A 16,837-nucleotide genomic window follows, 5' to 3' on the forward strand; every position below is an offset into this window, starting at 1 on the left:
CATTTCAAACACAGGCACTTTACAAATACCTTTTCAACACAAGCTGATATATACATGGCATGCAGTTCTAATACATTTGTAACACAAGCATCTTGTATAAATCATTTTGATATTTACAAATGACATATAATAATTTATAAAATTCCAGCTTGCTGTACTAGCAGTACCTTCTATCGTCACACTGCCATTTTAAATTTCCTTACTGCAATGCAAGCTATGCACATTATTTGTCAAACTGTCATATCACTGTGCAAATGTATCTAATCATATCATTAGTATAATCCTGTTAAAGAACACTATAGTTACTGTATAAAAAAGCCAGTGCTAGTACAAAGAATGCTAGCTAACTACTGGATGATGCAAATGTGTATAAATAAAGGCATATTGTCTGTATTAATGTAACTCCAGTTTTATAGTTTAATCTATGCATGCATATTGCCACCATATTTTTCTTGTTTCTTCTTTGAAAAGTTGTTTGTTATTCACTGTACAGCTTTTGTCCCCTGGGCCTCTGCTGAAAGGGGTCTCTTTCAAGCTCAGTCCGACTATGCTTGTAATCAAATACAAATAGATATTAATTACATAAATGCATATTTAGGAATATAGTGTAGAAGTACAGCGGTTATGGAAATTGATCTGTTTGTATGTAGTATAAAAGTAGAGCGGTTATGGAAATTGAACTGTTTGTATCACACTTATCCAGTCAGCTCCCAGCTTTCTTGTCCATTTTACCTCCTGTTACCTTCTCTATACAGTGGCAGTGAAGGCCTTCAAATTGCCTTGTCTCGTGGCCTTCTTCGCACATTTCCTAGAATGTCTGTAATACCAAAGCAGATGTTAAATAGAAGCTAAACTCATAACTCCATTTTGTCCAAGGCAACAATAGGTCATTACTCTTACTGAGGTACCTGCAGCAAAATACTTGAGATGTAAAAACAAGTTACTTACACAGGAGAACTGGAGAGTTTTACATTAAGATCCCAGATATCTTTACTTTGCATTATGACTGACTGAAACTTGATTTCTAACGTTTTTTAATGAGATATTGATTTTTCTCAGAGAAGCTAAATTGTCTAATAAACAGAAGTCATGCCTTTGAAAACGTACAAGCCCTGGGATTCATTAATGTCTATACTAAGTGTACACTGTTCTGAGTGAACAGGCAGCAAAAGCATAACTCACACATTCTTCGTCTTAACTGTAGTTTTCCTACTGATTTTCTTGCAGATTTAAATATCAAGGGAGATTCATGAAGGTTACTGTAGATATACACCGTTTTTGTCCCTTAAGCTCAACAATATCCTCTTTTGTTGTTTAATTCTGGTGTGGTTATTGCTCCATTTCTGATTGATTCATGTATAACTTTCTTAGACACAAATATGCTAGCCAGAGAGTTTTTGAAAGGGATTCCACACCTGTGATTGAGTAGAAAACCATGGCTCTAGATCTGAATTTTGTAAGTGAAAATACAACCTTCTGGGGATATATATATATATATATATATATATATATATATATATATATATATGGGTGTATGTGTGTCTGTGTGTGTAGGAACATATTGCATGTAAAAGTAGATAATGTGTCTTTAAGTCTGTGTTGCAATGTGGAGTATAGAGGCATTCTCAGAAGTAACTTGTCAGGAAACTCCATTAATGATGTTTACATTATCCATTTCCATGGTGTAAAAGGTGGGTACTAGTTCCAAAGGCTAAGAAGCCAATTTTTCATCTGGAGGATCATCAGTAAGGAAGAACCTTCGTGGTACCCAGTTCAGACTAATTCATTTAGTGTTGAAATTGGGACCTGAGCAAGATCTACAGCCTGAGCAATTTTAGACAAACCATTTACTGGAAGGGCTGTGTGGACTACAAAATGCTGTTTTTGTGGCTTCTTTAGCATGCTACTACAGCATTTATTGGTACAGTCTCTATGTCTGCCCTTTCCTGGCCATCAAGAAGAATGCACATGGTGTTATATCTTCTGTACCCTCCAATACCATGGTACAATAGGGTTGCCACCTTTTCAGATGCTAGAAGCGGGACATTTTTTGTAGAAACAAGATTTTACAGGACAAAATCTACCTGCAGACAAAGCAAAGGACTGAACATTATCTTCTTAGAAAATAAAAGCTCATCTGTTAGTCCATACAATGTTAATGTGTTTTAGATACAAAATAATTATTTTCTGCAACTATTAAAGGAAGCTTATGAAGCATTTTTTGTCCTAAAATCTCAGGACATTTGCCATGTTTCATTTTTTTTTCCTGCAGGACACTAGGGCTCAAATAGGGAGTGTCTTGCGCAAAGAGGGACAGGTGATAACCCTGTAAGCACAATAAATATCTATCTGAAGACTGAATTGTATGATTGTGATGTTTGCTAACTTGCCTGCAGGAATTATATAGTTATTCATACATTTACTGTTGTGGTGAATTCATAATATAACTGTTTTACCCTCTAAGAACAGATACTTGACTACTCTGAAAACTTAAATGAAAGCATTAAAGAAATAATTATGATGTCATGTAGCATTCTGATTCTTTGAAAAATACAGTGCAAACATGATCAAGAGGTAGAATATGCAGCAACTATTCATATGCATTCTCGTGTTTGCGACTGATAGCATTGTGCCATGTGTTATAGAGACGACATGTACCATATCTTCTTGTTTCTGAGGTCTACAGGTATTCTGCCTGAAATGTGACTTTGTCGTACAGATCGGGCCAAATAAACATCAGTTACACTGGTTTTACATATCTTCATGTTTCCCTAGGATTTTTCTCTGTGTCTTATTTAATGTCGGATTTTTAGTGAAACAGTGATGCCTTATTTACAAACCATATCTCCAAAACTTGGAACTCAATTACCAGCTCATTCTTGGCACAGCTAACCCTTCCATATTCAAAAGTCCTCTCAAAGCCAATTTGTCTACTAACTGCCTTTGGTCCTGCTCTATGCCAGGATGAGCCCATCGCTTCATTAAGCTTAAGTCCTTTAGTCATCCTCTAGCTCTCCTCTCTAAAGCTTACTTACTTGTTCATTTTGTTTTCTTTCCTTCTCTTTTCCCTTCAATCTTTCCTCCATCATATTTTACTGTGTCATTTTACTGTAATTGCTCAGTTCTGGTGAGGGTATCATCCCATCCCCTGGCAGAAATACATTAATATCTTGTTTTAAAAGTGATTGCTTTCAAGGACCATCTGTTACAATGTGTAATATGTTAGACTTGCAATCCTTCTGCATTATTTGTAGCACTGCGGTAGCATCATCTCAATTCAGTATATATTGTTATTTATTCTGTAACCTCTTGTATACATTTTACCTACATTTCTGTCTTTTATACCATCTCAGGTCAATATGTCTTTGTAACCCCTTGTTTTTATATTTTTCACTTCAGTTCGACATGCATTTGTTGCTGATTATGTAACCTCGTTTTATATTTTTTGCTGTGTGTTAACACTGTTTTTAAAATATTTTTGTTCTATGTTAACACTGTTTTTTAAAAATGTAATTTGGAGCTTTTCTCCCTGGGCATCCACTGAAAACAGACTTTCAGGCTCAGTCAGACAGTCCCGGCAAACAAATGTTAAATAAATAAATAAATAAATAAATAAATAAATATTCTAAATTATTTAATAATGTTATTTCCTTTATGAAAATCTATAATAATATATCATATTTTTCTTTTACCTAAATTAATATCACTATTTTAAAAAGAGGTTTGTCTGTCATTCTTTTAGTTTTTGTCACTGGTGTTTGAGGGATGAGTTCAAGAGGGACTTTTAGGAAACAGTATGCATGACAGGTGTGCATTACCTGTCTGAGCGTTGACCTGAATTTGTTTAATGTAGCTTCTTATTAATTTTATAACTGTAAATCATCCTCTAATATTATTCTCTCATTTGCAGTGTACTTAAATGAAGCGGGTTTTAATTTCATGAAGAAATGTATTCACGCCATTGAAACAAGAGGTAAGAACAAATATTTGCAGCAGGAAAAAAAGGGCATTTTGTAGTATACCTGTCTTGTATTATTTTTTTAATATCTTTATATATAGAAGTAGAATCATGCATGTCTGCATGCAGTATTTTTTGTTATTATTTTGTAAAATTTTTAGATTTAGATTGTGATGATTGTAACCTATGCACAAAATACATGTATGCACACTCATGCACACACAGATGTGCACACTTTATTTTGCAGTTTCTTCACTGGACTACATAACACTGCTGATAAATTCAACACTATACTGAATGGTGCTGTAATGTGATCATGAAATGTGCAGTCTACTTGAGTAATGTGATATGATTTTCATCTTGGCAGCTGCAGTGAACCAGAAGAGAAATTGTAATATGTGAAGAAAGTAAAAAATATAAACATGTTAGACTGAATTATTTATTTCATTTTGAATTAAAACACAGTTGCAGTTATTCTGCATTTTGTAAAAAATAATGTACAATCTGTATCGTGTTTATTGTTGTCTTTTGTTTGTTCTAGGAATCACAACTTTGGGATTGTACAGAATTGGAGGTGTAAATTCTAAAGTTCAGAAATTCATGAACACTGTATTTTGTAAGTTAATATTGTTATATTTGCATTCAGACTTTAAATGATACAAAGTATGAAAAGAATGCAGACAAAGTGATTTTGGAAAGAGGTAAGGCATCCTCTGAGGAATGAAGATGATAGGATGTAGTAATGGTAGTCTTGGACGAGTGTCCACTAGTGGTACATATAGGATATCCTTGTACTGTATTTGGTCTTCTCTAAGTAATCACATCTCACCTAATCAAAAAGCAATTGTTCAAATCCAAAGCATCTCAAAGCTTTGGAGGTTGCTACATCAATACTCAAAACAATGACACTCTGTAGGGTACAAAACAAACAAACAAAATGGGTCTATATCAGGTGTTCGAATGCACAGGTGTCCGAACGCTGTAACATTGAACTGGGAAGTTTGAAATTTGAAGCTAGAGAAGCTGCGGAACACCGATTTTTTTCCCAGGGAAAAAAATTGGTGGGCAGTTTCTGCGGCTTTGCTATTTCCTCCACTGTGGTATGATCTTGGAGTTGGTATATTTAAGTAGGGGGGGGCGTGGAGGGCACAGCCCCCCCATGTTGGGGTGTTTGGGGGGCTTAGTAAAAATTTGAAGTGTACGTGTTTTTTATTTTTGTGTATTTCCCCTAGGAAAAAAATCGCTGTTCTGTGTATTTGAAATTCTTGCATTTCGAACTTCCCGGTTCGATATCACTTCATTCAAACACATGTGCTTTAACGACGTGATATAGACCCAAAAAAATAGATACATTTTTGGCATGTGGATAAGCCTTCCTGCACTCCCTGACATGGGGCAAACACCTACATCACCAAACAATGCACAATATATAACACATTTTATACACACACACACACACACACACACACACACACACACACACACACACGCACGCACACACATAAATACACGCACACAAACACATATATGTGTGTATATATATATATATATATATATATATATATATATATATATATGTGTGTGTGTGTGTTTGTGTGTACCAAGTATGAGTGCTCAAATTTGTAGAAGAGGAAGAGAGTGAGAAAAAGCAGCACTTAATTTCTTGCTCTTCTCTGAGTGTTACTAGCACCACAATTTGCCAGTGGCCTTCTAATAATGAGTTTCCTAGCATCAATCAACTCATCAGAAACAAACACTAGGATCCTGCTGTATAAACATCCTAACCACAAAATTTTGTTGCTACCTTTAGTAATAAAGTAATTCATGGAATAAATGTAGTTTGTCACTTTCAGAATGAAGAATGAAGAAATTAATCCAAGACAAAGTATATTTTAAGAATGAGGGGTACTCCTATTCAAGGATACTCAGCATCTACATTTAAAACTTTGAAAATGTAACTGCATTACATGCCTGCTTAAGTTCTCTAGCGAGCATGCCTTCAGTATTTTTTCTGAATTAAACTTGCTTTGCGCCATGTTGTCTTTAGAAAATTTCCTTTGCACTCTGGTATAGGAGAATGCAGCTTGTTCATCAGAATAATCGTTGCAGAAATTCCTAGAATGAATGAGAATGAACTGCAAGTGAACAGTAGTCTGCTGTTATGATTCAGGATACCATATTTGCTGAGTATGTGTGTTATTAGAGGAAAGCCTGGCTGTGAAAGAATACACATTGTGCCCTACTTGTTTCTTTACTGATGACACGATTGATTAATCAACATATATTGAATGAATGTACTGATCATTTAACAGGTCTTGAGCAACACACTGCTTCTTTTAATAACATAGTTTTAGTCAGGAGAGTTAGAAATGTATGAGCCTTTTTATGCCCATTGAGTATTTGCTCTTTTTTTCTATTGCTTGTATATATTCAGAAAGAAATATGTGAAAAATCTCATCTACTTTGTGGGCATGCTGATCTTTCATTTTCATTTGTACCATCCCAGCAGTGGGTGGAATTTTCCTGTTTGGCTAATTCTTCATTTGTACCATTCCAACAGCGGGTGGAATTTTTCCTGTTTGGCTAATGTTTCATTTCTACCACTCCAGCAGTGGGTGGGATTTTCCCATCTGGCTAATGTTTAATTTGTACCATTCCCACAGTGAGTGGAATTTTTCCTGTTTGGCTAATGTTTAATTTCTACCACTCCAACAGTGGGTGGGATTTTCCCATCTGGCTAATGTTTAATTTGTACCATTCCCACAGTGAGCGGAATTTTTCCTGTTTGGCTAATGTTTCATTTCTAACATTGCAACAGTGGATGGTGTTTTTGCTGTTTGGCTAGTGTTTCATTTCTACTACTGTAACAGTCAGTGGTATTTCTCCTGTCTAGCTAAGGACCCCTGGAGGATCACATATCACTGGAGCAAATAACTGTATTGGAATTGAATTCAGAAATTAATAATCTGTCAGATATGCAGGGTTTGTACTTTTATTTGACTAGAAACATTTGCTGAGCAGAATCTTGTCTCATTACGGCAGGTTTCATTATGTTCAGAAATTGAACTGAAATATTCCTGGGAAATGCTTTTATAAGGAAAAAAAGTAGGAAAAAGTCCTATTTCTTCTTGAAGTTCTGATGAAGGGGTTCTTAGCATATAATGAACACATTTCATCTTCCTCTGGCTTAGAAAATTGTATACTGGATGAAGAGTTCTCATTTGTATTCTGTTTAGATTTGCAGCCCTATAACGGCCAGACAAAAATCTTGGTGAGATTCAATAAATGACTGTTAGTTCCCATGTTTCTGGAACAGGGCTTCGAGGGCACAGACGTTAGATTATTCACCATAATTTTCCACTGGTGTTGTTTGCTACATTAGTAATATTAAAGAAAAAAAAAATGACTCCACACTAATTTACTGGTATGAATTGTTAACAGAATGGAAGTGCATTTCACTTTTTTTAATCACAAAACTCTATTTTATGCTGTAAGTTTCTTTAGTTTAAATAGCACTTTACCTAGCATCTTGTTGCTGGGATGTATTTGCTTATGGTGTGTCTCCTGTTAGCTGTTTTTGATGCTTTACATACCTTGCACTGTTTTTCATTTTGTAGTAATGTTTTATTCATTGTAGATGTTAAACACTGTCCACCCTAGATTTTACTTGATGCATGGACAGGACCTGAGAATTCCATGCTGCATGCTGGTGGGCCAGCTGTTCTCCACTGATATCCTTTTACTGAAATGCACATGGGTACCTCTTATCAATGATATTTACTGACTGATTACTGAATTAGTCACCTTTGCACCCCATCATGTTTTTACCTGCTATTTGTTTATAAGCTATGTAACTTGTAGTGCTTCCACTTTGAGTGGATGAAACTGAATGCACCAAGGAATGGAAGCCTTAAACTGCATTTGCTGAAATAAATGGCTGAAAAACACTTTTTAAGTATTTTTTGCAAGGTGGGGAGCATCTGCACCCCCAATATGTGCGGGGAGGGCAACCCCCATAACCCCAAACTTGTATATATACCAACTCCACTGTTGCACCAATTCGATGAAGGAGAAATTCCTCAGAAAAGGGCATGACTGTCAGCAGAACTCCGATGATCAGCAGGTTGAACCTCAAACAGAAACTAGAGAGTTCTGTCTTCATCCAACCATAGGTTTTCTACTCATGGTGTCCATTCCTTTGCTTTGTGTTCCTCTTTTTGCATTTTGATATGGTATTGTTTTCAGCCAAATTTAGATTGTGTTTGTATCTGCAGTTATTTAATGCTATGCAGTACTTTTATCTTAAATGTTTTTCTGCATTTTAATTAATCTGCAACATATTATTTGTTTGTAACATACTGGCTGCCTTAATCTTAATATTACAAGTACAACTGCTAGAAGGAATGCCTGTGGCTATATCTCCTTTGTTATTTAATATGTATTGTATTGCTTGTTAAGCTTTGCATGCACTGAATTTGTTTCAGTAATGTGCCAGTATTACTATTGTTTGATTATATTCACACCATAAATATTAATTAATCAGCATGAAAGTGACTAATTATTGTATATATGTTAATGCTTAAATTATGGCCATCGTTCCCTGCAGATGTTTGTTTGCTCTCATATTCTCTATATATTTTCTCTCATTTGTACTTGCCAGATTAATCAATTTTGCTTACTAGTAAAGTCATTCCTTGTTCCCACTTCATTTAAAATGTATTGATACACTTCACATACAACTGTTTTTTGCAATTAATTTCTTTTCTGGATATACTCCTGTTGTTAAAGCTGCTTTGAAACAAAAACAAAGATTATGACTTATTTTCTGATGTTTTAGTTTCACTGTTGACTCAAATTTTCTTTATGGTCACACCCCCAAATAATGCCAAGTTAGATACTGGCAATAATTTACATACACATGCAAAGCTTTCTGGGTAATCAATAATACCATACTTCTTTCAAGGAACAGCTATTTATTTGCATAATGTTTTCAAGAATAGACTATCAAATGCATTAAATTTTCAAGAATGAGGGAGCAATATCTAACAAATTGTTTTACTAGGATAGATTATTCCCTTGCTGCTGCGCTTAGCATGGAAAAGTGGTTGCATGTACACTAATGCTGGTAGAGAGACATTGTGGTACAGTCTTTCATGATGTCATGTCAGGCATTTTAAGATTCAAGAAAAATTTCAAGGGACAGTGCTTATGAATGAAATTAATTGCAAAAATACAATATTTGCTTCAAGCCCTGTAAAAGTTGATATAGTGTATGATAAGAAGACTATTCCTCACTGTGGGTTGGCTATTTATATTTACTATGGAAAGTGTGACTATCAACATCTATTACATTATGAAGCTTTTTTGCACCTCCTAAAGTTTATGCCACCCACCATCAAACAAAGACACAAGTCTTAGTGAAATTAAGTATATTGGGAGCAAGTACTAATTTCCATTCTTTCAGAACAGTGACTCTAGGAAAGGGAAATACAAATTATTATTCAATGCTGTCTTACAATACTGTTTGTCTCATCAGTGATTGTTTTAAAAGTTTCATGAAAGCAAGAGTATAACTGTTAGATGGCATAAGACTTGAAAAGTGAACACTTGCTTGTACTTTAAATTTGTAGTTTACATATTAATGACCTGAATCATTAGCAGAACACTTTGCATTCCTTCTCAACAGATTTTTAAACATAAAATGCTTTATTTTATACATATTTTAGTACATTTTTGTATTTAAATAATTACCCACTATCTTATTTTTGTGTTGTAATTATACGTAATGCTCTTTTTTATTTCCTGATTATTTTCTTTGCTGTATGCCTGCCTGCCATTATTCTCCCTGCCATAGATATTGAAGTGGTTTATTCTTGATCCAGAAGGCCCTACATACAGTGAGTGAGAACCAGAGAGATAGAAGATACATTCAGGTAATCATGGAAGAGTTTGTGCCCTTTTCTGAATTTTTCTTCATAGGTTCTTAGGTTCATAGGTAAGTAGTAGGCTACCTGCCCAAAGGCACTTATAAGCCTAGCCAGAATGTGTTGGCTTTCGCCGCCCCCTTATATTAGTTCCCTGTGCCTCTGTACAGCAGAGCCATTGAAGTGATCCCTGGGGTAAACTTTCTGTTTCCCATCCACTCGTCAAGGTTTCTCTTGAAGAGGGTTAGCGAGGAGCTCTGCCTAATGTAGATTGGAATCTTGTTCCAGAGCATGGGAAGTCTCTGGGACAGGAATCTATCCCTCCAGCATGTCCTATTTATTGTTGTGGTGAGGTTTAGATCCCTGGAGCGTGTGGCTTGAGGGGATATGATTTTCTTTAGGTGGAGCATGTCCATCAATTCTGGGTTGGACATGGCCTTGTATGTCAGGCAAAGATCACCTCTGAGTAGGCAGTATGCAACTGAGTACAGCTGGAGTTTCTTCAGTCGAGCTGCATAGGGCATCTGCTTGAGGCCAGTGATCCTCTTGCTGAGGTAATTCTGTGATCTTTCCAGTTGTTGCAGGTGTCTTGTAAGGTGCATCTCAAATGGGGCATTGTACTCTATGCTGAGTCTGATGAGTGATGCATAGAGGGCCCAATGACCTCTTTCGATCTGGATGCAAACCCGTTTGTGATTAGGTGGGCCACATAGAAGGATTTTCTAAGCAATTTGGCAATGTGATTATCAAAGGAGAAGTTACTATTTACTTGGGTCCCCAGATCCCTTATTACATCTTCCATATTTAGGGGGATACCACCTATGTGGCAGTTTGTGGGTACTTTGTTTTTTCCAAAGGGGATGACTGTGCACTTTTTGGCATTTAGCTTGAGGCCATGGCTTTGACACCAGGTATCTGTCTCAGTGAGACCCTTTTTGAGGATGTCTGTGTCAGCCGGAGAGTCAATAATAGCCCCTAGTTTGCAGTCGTCTGTGAACTTGGTCAGCCATTGTCCTCCTGTGCTTGCCTGTACCTCTGAGAAGTATATGCCAAACAGGAGGGGTCCTAGGACTGAGCCCTGGGGAACGCCACTTGTAACCGGTTTAGAGTCAGACCTAGCTCCCGCAACTCTTACCATGTGGGTTCTGTCCATGAGCCAGTTTGCAATCCATCTCCTGATGTAGGGGTTTATGTTCAGGCTGGTGAGCTTGTCTATAATACCTGAGTGGGGAATGGTGTCGAAGGCCTTTGCGAGGTCTAGGTAGGCTGTGTGGACCACCTTTCCCTTGTCTATAGCCTTGGTAACTGTCTCAAAGAAGTCCACCATGTTTAGGAGGCATGATCTGCCCTGAACAAAGCTGAACTGGGTAGGGTCCAGTGTTTGAAGGTTTCCAGTGTCTCTGTTAATGAGATCCATGATGATGCGCGCCATAGCTTTGCAGGCCAAGCTAGTCAGGCTTATAGGGGGATAGTTCCTGGGGTCTGTTATGGCTCCACCTTTGTGGAGTGGAGCAACCGTTGCTGTGCGCCACTCCATGGGTATGTAGCCTGTGGAGAGGCTGAGTTTAAACAGTGTGTTTAGGTGAGGGGTTAGTTCATCTTTGAGCTTGTTTAAGACGCAGCCTGGGACACTGTCCGGTCCCATTGATGCTGTGTTTTTGGCTTTGGAGTGGGCTGTTTTAACCTGAGTGTCTGTGATTTTAGGGGCACTACATTCTTCTGGTATAGTTATGGGCCCTTTTGGGGGTGAGAGGGGGGTGAAGTTTGCACTGAACCTGTCTGCAAGGATGTTGGCTGTATCAGTCAGTTCAGTGTATTTTGTGCCATTCTGGACTAACTCTGAGCAGATCTGCGAATTTCCACTTAGATTCTTGACATAGCTAAAGAATGCCTTGTGGTTATCTTTGGAGTCCATGGCAATTTTTCTTTCGAAGTTAGCCTTGGATGATTTTATGAGGGAACGTATTTTCTTGCTGATACTGATCAGGGATGTCTTCCCTTCTTGGGATTTTACTCTTTTCTGTACTAGTTTCCTCCTACTGTTGCATAGCTTGTTTATGGCAGGGTTCCACCAGATTGGTTTCCTTTTCTTGGAGGAGTGAGTCTTGGTTTTGTTTAGGATAGCACGATCCAATCATTCTTGTAGGTGCCCATAGAGTGCATTAGTAAAGGATTTTGCAGCTTGGACAGCATTATCCTTTAGCATGGGGGCTTTGAAACTTCCCACCTTGGTCTTAAGTAATGTGAAGTTTGCTTTTGAAAAGTTTTTCACGGTGGTTTCTTTGACCGGAGGTGGTGGCGGAATGTAGATATCCAGAGTGATTAGTTTATGGTCAGGTCTAACCAGCGAGGGGTTGGCCTTCGGTGTGGAACATCGGTCATCCATGTTGGTGATGACCAGGTCCAATATGTTGTCACCTCTGGTGGGGGTGTTGACCAGTTGATCCAGGGTGTTTGAGTTTATAAATTCTAGGAAATGTTGGGCAAGGGAGTTTGTACTTGAGTAGTTCTCCCAGTTAATGTTTGAGTAATTGAAATCATCCAATATCAGGGTGTTTGGTAGGACGTTTATGTTTCCCAGTGATTCCAAGAATGTGGATTGGGGGTCCTGGGACATGGTGAGTGATTTGTAGCAAGCTATAATTTGAATAGCAGTTTTGCCTGTTGTTAATTGCACATGGATGATCTCTGAAGCATCGTGCTGTGCCACTAACCTGGGGGTGTGGGTATCCTTGATGAATATAGATACTCCCCCACCTTTTGTATTTTGGTCTGGGTTTTGTGGCCAAAATGTATGGTATGATTTGTAGCCTGGTAGTGCTGGGGTGCTCTCTGGAGCCTTAAACCAGGTTTCTGTTACTGCACATATATTGATTTTCTCCATACTGAGGAGTGCCTCGAGTGCATGCATTTTGAGGTTTAGACTTCTGGCATTGAGTAGCATTACCCTCAGTTTTTTGATACTTGTGATATTTACGGCGGTGGGTTTGTCTTCTGAGCCTTGTCTAAAAAAGGCACTATGGGGGTGGCAAGAGCCTAAGCCAGTATTCAAAAGCCTAAGGGTGACAGGTGCAAGGCATCTCTAGTGAACCAGCTTGGCTTGTTGAGCTTGTCATCCCAGGCTGACAGACACTGGATCCCCTTTGAATGACACCAGAAGCTTAGCCAATTGTTGAAATTGATATTTTTTTCTCTATACCTTGGTATCATTCTTGGTGAGGGCAGGATGCTACTTAGGGTCGGGGTCATACCGGCCTGGACTATGTGATCAGAGAGCTTCTCCATGTCTCTTTTCATGTAGTCCTGGGAGGTACGGCTCAGGTCATTCACACCAACATGAACAATGACAGAGTCATATTTGAACTTGTTCTGGAGTGAATTGAGTGCTTGTGTTATGTGGCGGATCCTGGCACCCGACAGGCTAACAGTAACCTTCTCCTTGTTCAGCCTAGTGAGTGGCACGTCAGTGTGCCTGACTATAGAGTCACCTATTACTAGTGTGTTGGGTATGTTATTTTGCCTTAAGGGCTGTGATTGTGTGGCACACTGGCTTTGTGAAGTATGTGTTTCATGGTTTGTGTTGGGGGGTGGAGGTTGCTTGGATGTCTGCTTTGGAGGTCTTTGTTGCTTCTGCAGATTTTTATTTAGAGCCTCTAGTATGTTTTCATGTATTTATGTGTGTTTTTTGACGGTGCTGGTTTCATAGGTCTATGTGAGACTAGTGGTGTGATGCAAGTAATTCCCTTCTCCTCTTGACTGCCTGGTCCATTCTTGGGTTGAGAGAGCTTAGCCTCCAGTTTGGCTGTATAATTGCATCTCTCACATGTATTAGTGTTTGGTGGAAGGAGGAGAGGGTTGTCTGTGCACATGAGGCAATCGTAACATTGCCTCAAAATGCCCAGATTCACCAGTTGGATCGGAGAATACACCTGAAACTGCCCTTTGGACATGCCTGGATAGGTACAGTGAACTGTTTTACTGATTGGCTGGTAAGGTCGAATAGAGAGCCTTGTCCTTCTCTACAGTATAGGGCGGTCTAGTGCTAAGGTTTATTAGTGCTTGCTATGAGTTTTGAGCAAGTGCTGGTATGAGAAGTGAATGGTTTGAATGCTTAAGTTGAAAGTTTGTCTAGTTCCAAGGAAAAAATTGAAGAGTAGACTTTCTGGAGCCGGGAATTGTTATACCTTAGCTAACCAGCGCTGCCCGGCGAGCAAAACTGTACAAATGCGGGTTTTATAGCAGGGAAATGAAAGAGATAGAAATTAGCCCAAAATGGCCAATAAACTACAAATTTTGGGGCTGAAACCACTCCTCCAGGGACAGATAGGCTGCTCAAAGCGCCCTGTCTCACAGTGAACAGAGAAACTTCCTTCTATCCAAGTAAGGTTTGGGCAAACACAGAAACTTGTAATACAGCCCTGAATTCAGCACTAATCTGAAAACTGGACTATACTAGCTTGGAAAGGCGGGAAAACAAGTATATTTTTTTGTTTTGTTTTTTTCAGAAAATAAAGCAGATACAATTAAAAAAACACTTTAAATGCACAGAAAAGGCAATCACACTTGAGTGTGTAGCCTATAACACAACATGACTTTGTTAAAGTGCAGGCAGTAAAATAAGTACAATATGTAGCTGTAACAAACTTTTTAAATTGCAGAAACTCTAGAAAATCGGCATTTTAGGCAGAATTAGCTAAGGGCAGCAGGAAAATGCAGAAAAATCTGGGGCTGTCCATGTTTAAGGGTGGACCTTAATAGTCCCCAGGCTATGTAACTTTTTTCCGTTTGCTGCTGAGCATACCATTTAACCTCTTAGCACAAAAAATCTGGAGAAAGCTGTAAATAATGGGGGAAACAAAGGCCCAAAAACAGAGTCAATTTTGAAATATTGCTCTTACAAATATAGAAAGTTAATAGAATAATAGTTTTGTATTAACATGAGTTTTCTGAGGTCTATGAAGTCTGAAACTGAAATGTCTGCCATTATTTTCTGAATTCAGTCTTTAGTCACTTGCCAGAAAATGAAATATTTTAAGAGGAACAGGCCAAAAATATGAGGCAAAAATCTGAGAGTTATGCTGCTGAGGGAGGATATCATCTTCCAGTCACTTGGGGATCTGGCTTCAGCCTCTTAGACTGGGGCTGTCCATGTTTCAGGGTGGACCCTAATAGTCCCCAGGCTGTGCAACTTCTAAGTACTTGTCAGTACTTGTAGCTAACATCTTTCTGAATACAGGCCAGCTGGTATTTCAGTTTTTAGTTTCTAATCCCCTACCTTGTTGTTTGACATGAACACTTGCTTTTCAGTAAGGGCCTCCAATGCTATGCCCAGTGCATATGTGCTCTTGCACGTAACCAGAGAGAGTTACTGTCACCAGCCTTGGAGCACCAAACTCACATCTCTAGGTCTGACAAAACCCTTGTCTCCTGCAAGCATCTGTCTGTAGTGACAAATAGCCAACCAGATTCCTACTATCGTTTACAGAATGGGCAAGCCTGCATTGACCATTCACTTTTACCCTGCCCACTTGACTCCTTCAGTACCTGGACTGTTAGTGAAACAGGATTAATCTAGGGAACAGTCAGGGCTTTGTTTTATCTATATCCCAGAGCCAGGTTCCCTGCTAGTTTTTCTAACTTTCTTACAAGGTTGCCAGATAAATTTTATTTCTGTTTCGTTCATTGCCAATATTTGGTATCTTATTCTTGTAAATTTTAAACCCCCTTTCCCCTTAATTCTACTTCACAAACATGAGAACTGATAGTTTATTGCTATATGCTTACGGCGTTCAGGAGAGCCCAACCTATATTCCTCTCCAACTTTATACTCACTATAACCATACCTATATTAACATAATAGCTAATATAAATATAAAGGTGCAAAACCAATTAACATTCAGTACATGAAACCAGCCAGATAGGCTTTTAGTTCTTGATTTTAGCCTTTTATTTCCTTATATATTCTGGTTATTGCACAAACATTATTTCTTCAAATGTAAACAAACTCAGTTGATTAATAGTTTTTAACATACATATATTATCAGTATTTATGTACATATTTTTAATATATATATTTTATTACATTATATTATTATATTGTTATATCACATCATATTTATATATTTATTCATCACATTTAGTACTCAAAGTGGCTATTTAATTATTTATTTATTTAGTAATTCATTTATTAATATATCTATTTATTTATACATTGATTCGTTAAAATTATTCATCTGTTCATCTACATATTTATTAAGCATTGAATGTATTTAAATGTATTAATCAACCATCAATTATTTTATTAATTCATTAATTCATTAATTAATTGTATAAGTATAGAAGTCATATAACACTGTAAAATAAGAGTATGTAATTTAATATAAGATTCTAATGCAGTATCTTTATTCAAACGATTATGTTTTCACAGGTATTTGGCAAGTACACTCATTATACTGCCACAAAACAAGCACTCAATTTAAATTACAGAAGGTTTTTATCAATGTTCACTTATACTTTTATTTCCATTTCTATTCTGTTTTTATTATGTGTATTTATTGTGCTTCTCCGTTTTATTAATTTATTGACATTTATTCACATTTATTCATTTACTTATCATTTGGTTTAGTATCATCCTTTAGTTCTGGTTGACAGTAGAATGACTAGTTATAAACAATATTGCCTACTTTAAGATCCTGAGATTCCTTTTGAAATGCCTGCATCAAGTAATAGTATCTAATTAACTAAGTAATTGAGTAATTGAACAGTTTATCTGTTTCACTTTGGCGCCCTTTTTTACTTCTTCTTTTGTATAAATAGAGGCTTTTAAATGTTATATGTACTGTCTGATGAAGCGTAGTGGTAGCTACGCGAAAGCGCTCAAAGTTAATAAAGGTTCTTTGCTGTATTCATCCTGGAATATGTGATATTTTTACTGGGAAAGTGAAGTTGTCATTTT

At 37.4% G+C, this 16,837-nt stretch overlaps 1 protein-coding gene across 1 annotated transcript in view; it reads left to right on the plus strand.

Annotated features, from left to right (window-relative positions):
* Positions 1-16,837, plus strand: part of ARHGAP42 (Rho GTPase activating protein 42) — a 1,340,395-nt gene that overhangs the window by 830,543 nt on the left and 493,015 nt on the right. Inside the window, exons 13-14 of the mRNA XM_044071941.1 lie at positions 3,911-3,973; positions 4,500-4,574. Of these exons, the coding sequence (XP_043927876.1) occupies positions 3,911-3,973; positions 4,500-4,574 (138 nt within the window). The remainder of the gene's footprint in view (positions 1-3,910; positions 3,974-4,499; positions 4,575-16,837) is intronic.

The sequence above is a fragment of the Protopterus annectens genome, chromosome 5.part0 (assembly GCF_019279795.1).
Source record: "Protopterus annectens isolate FY-2018-M chromosome 5.part0, PAN1.0, whole genome shotgun sequence".
Taxonomy (NCBI): Eukaryota; Metazoa; Chordata; order Ceratodontiformes; family Protopteridae; genus Protopterus; species Protopterus annectens.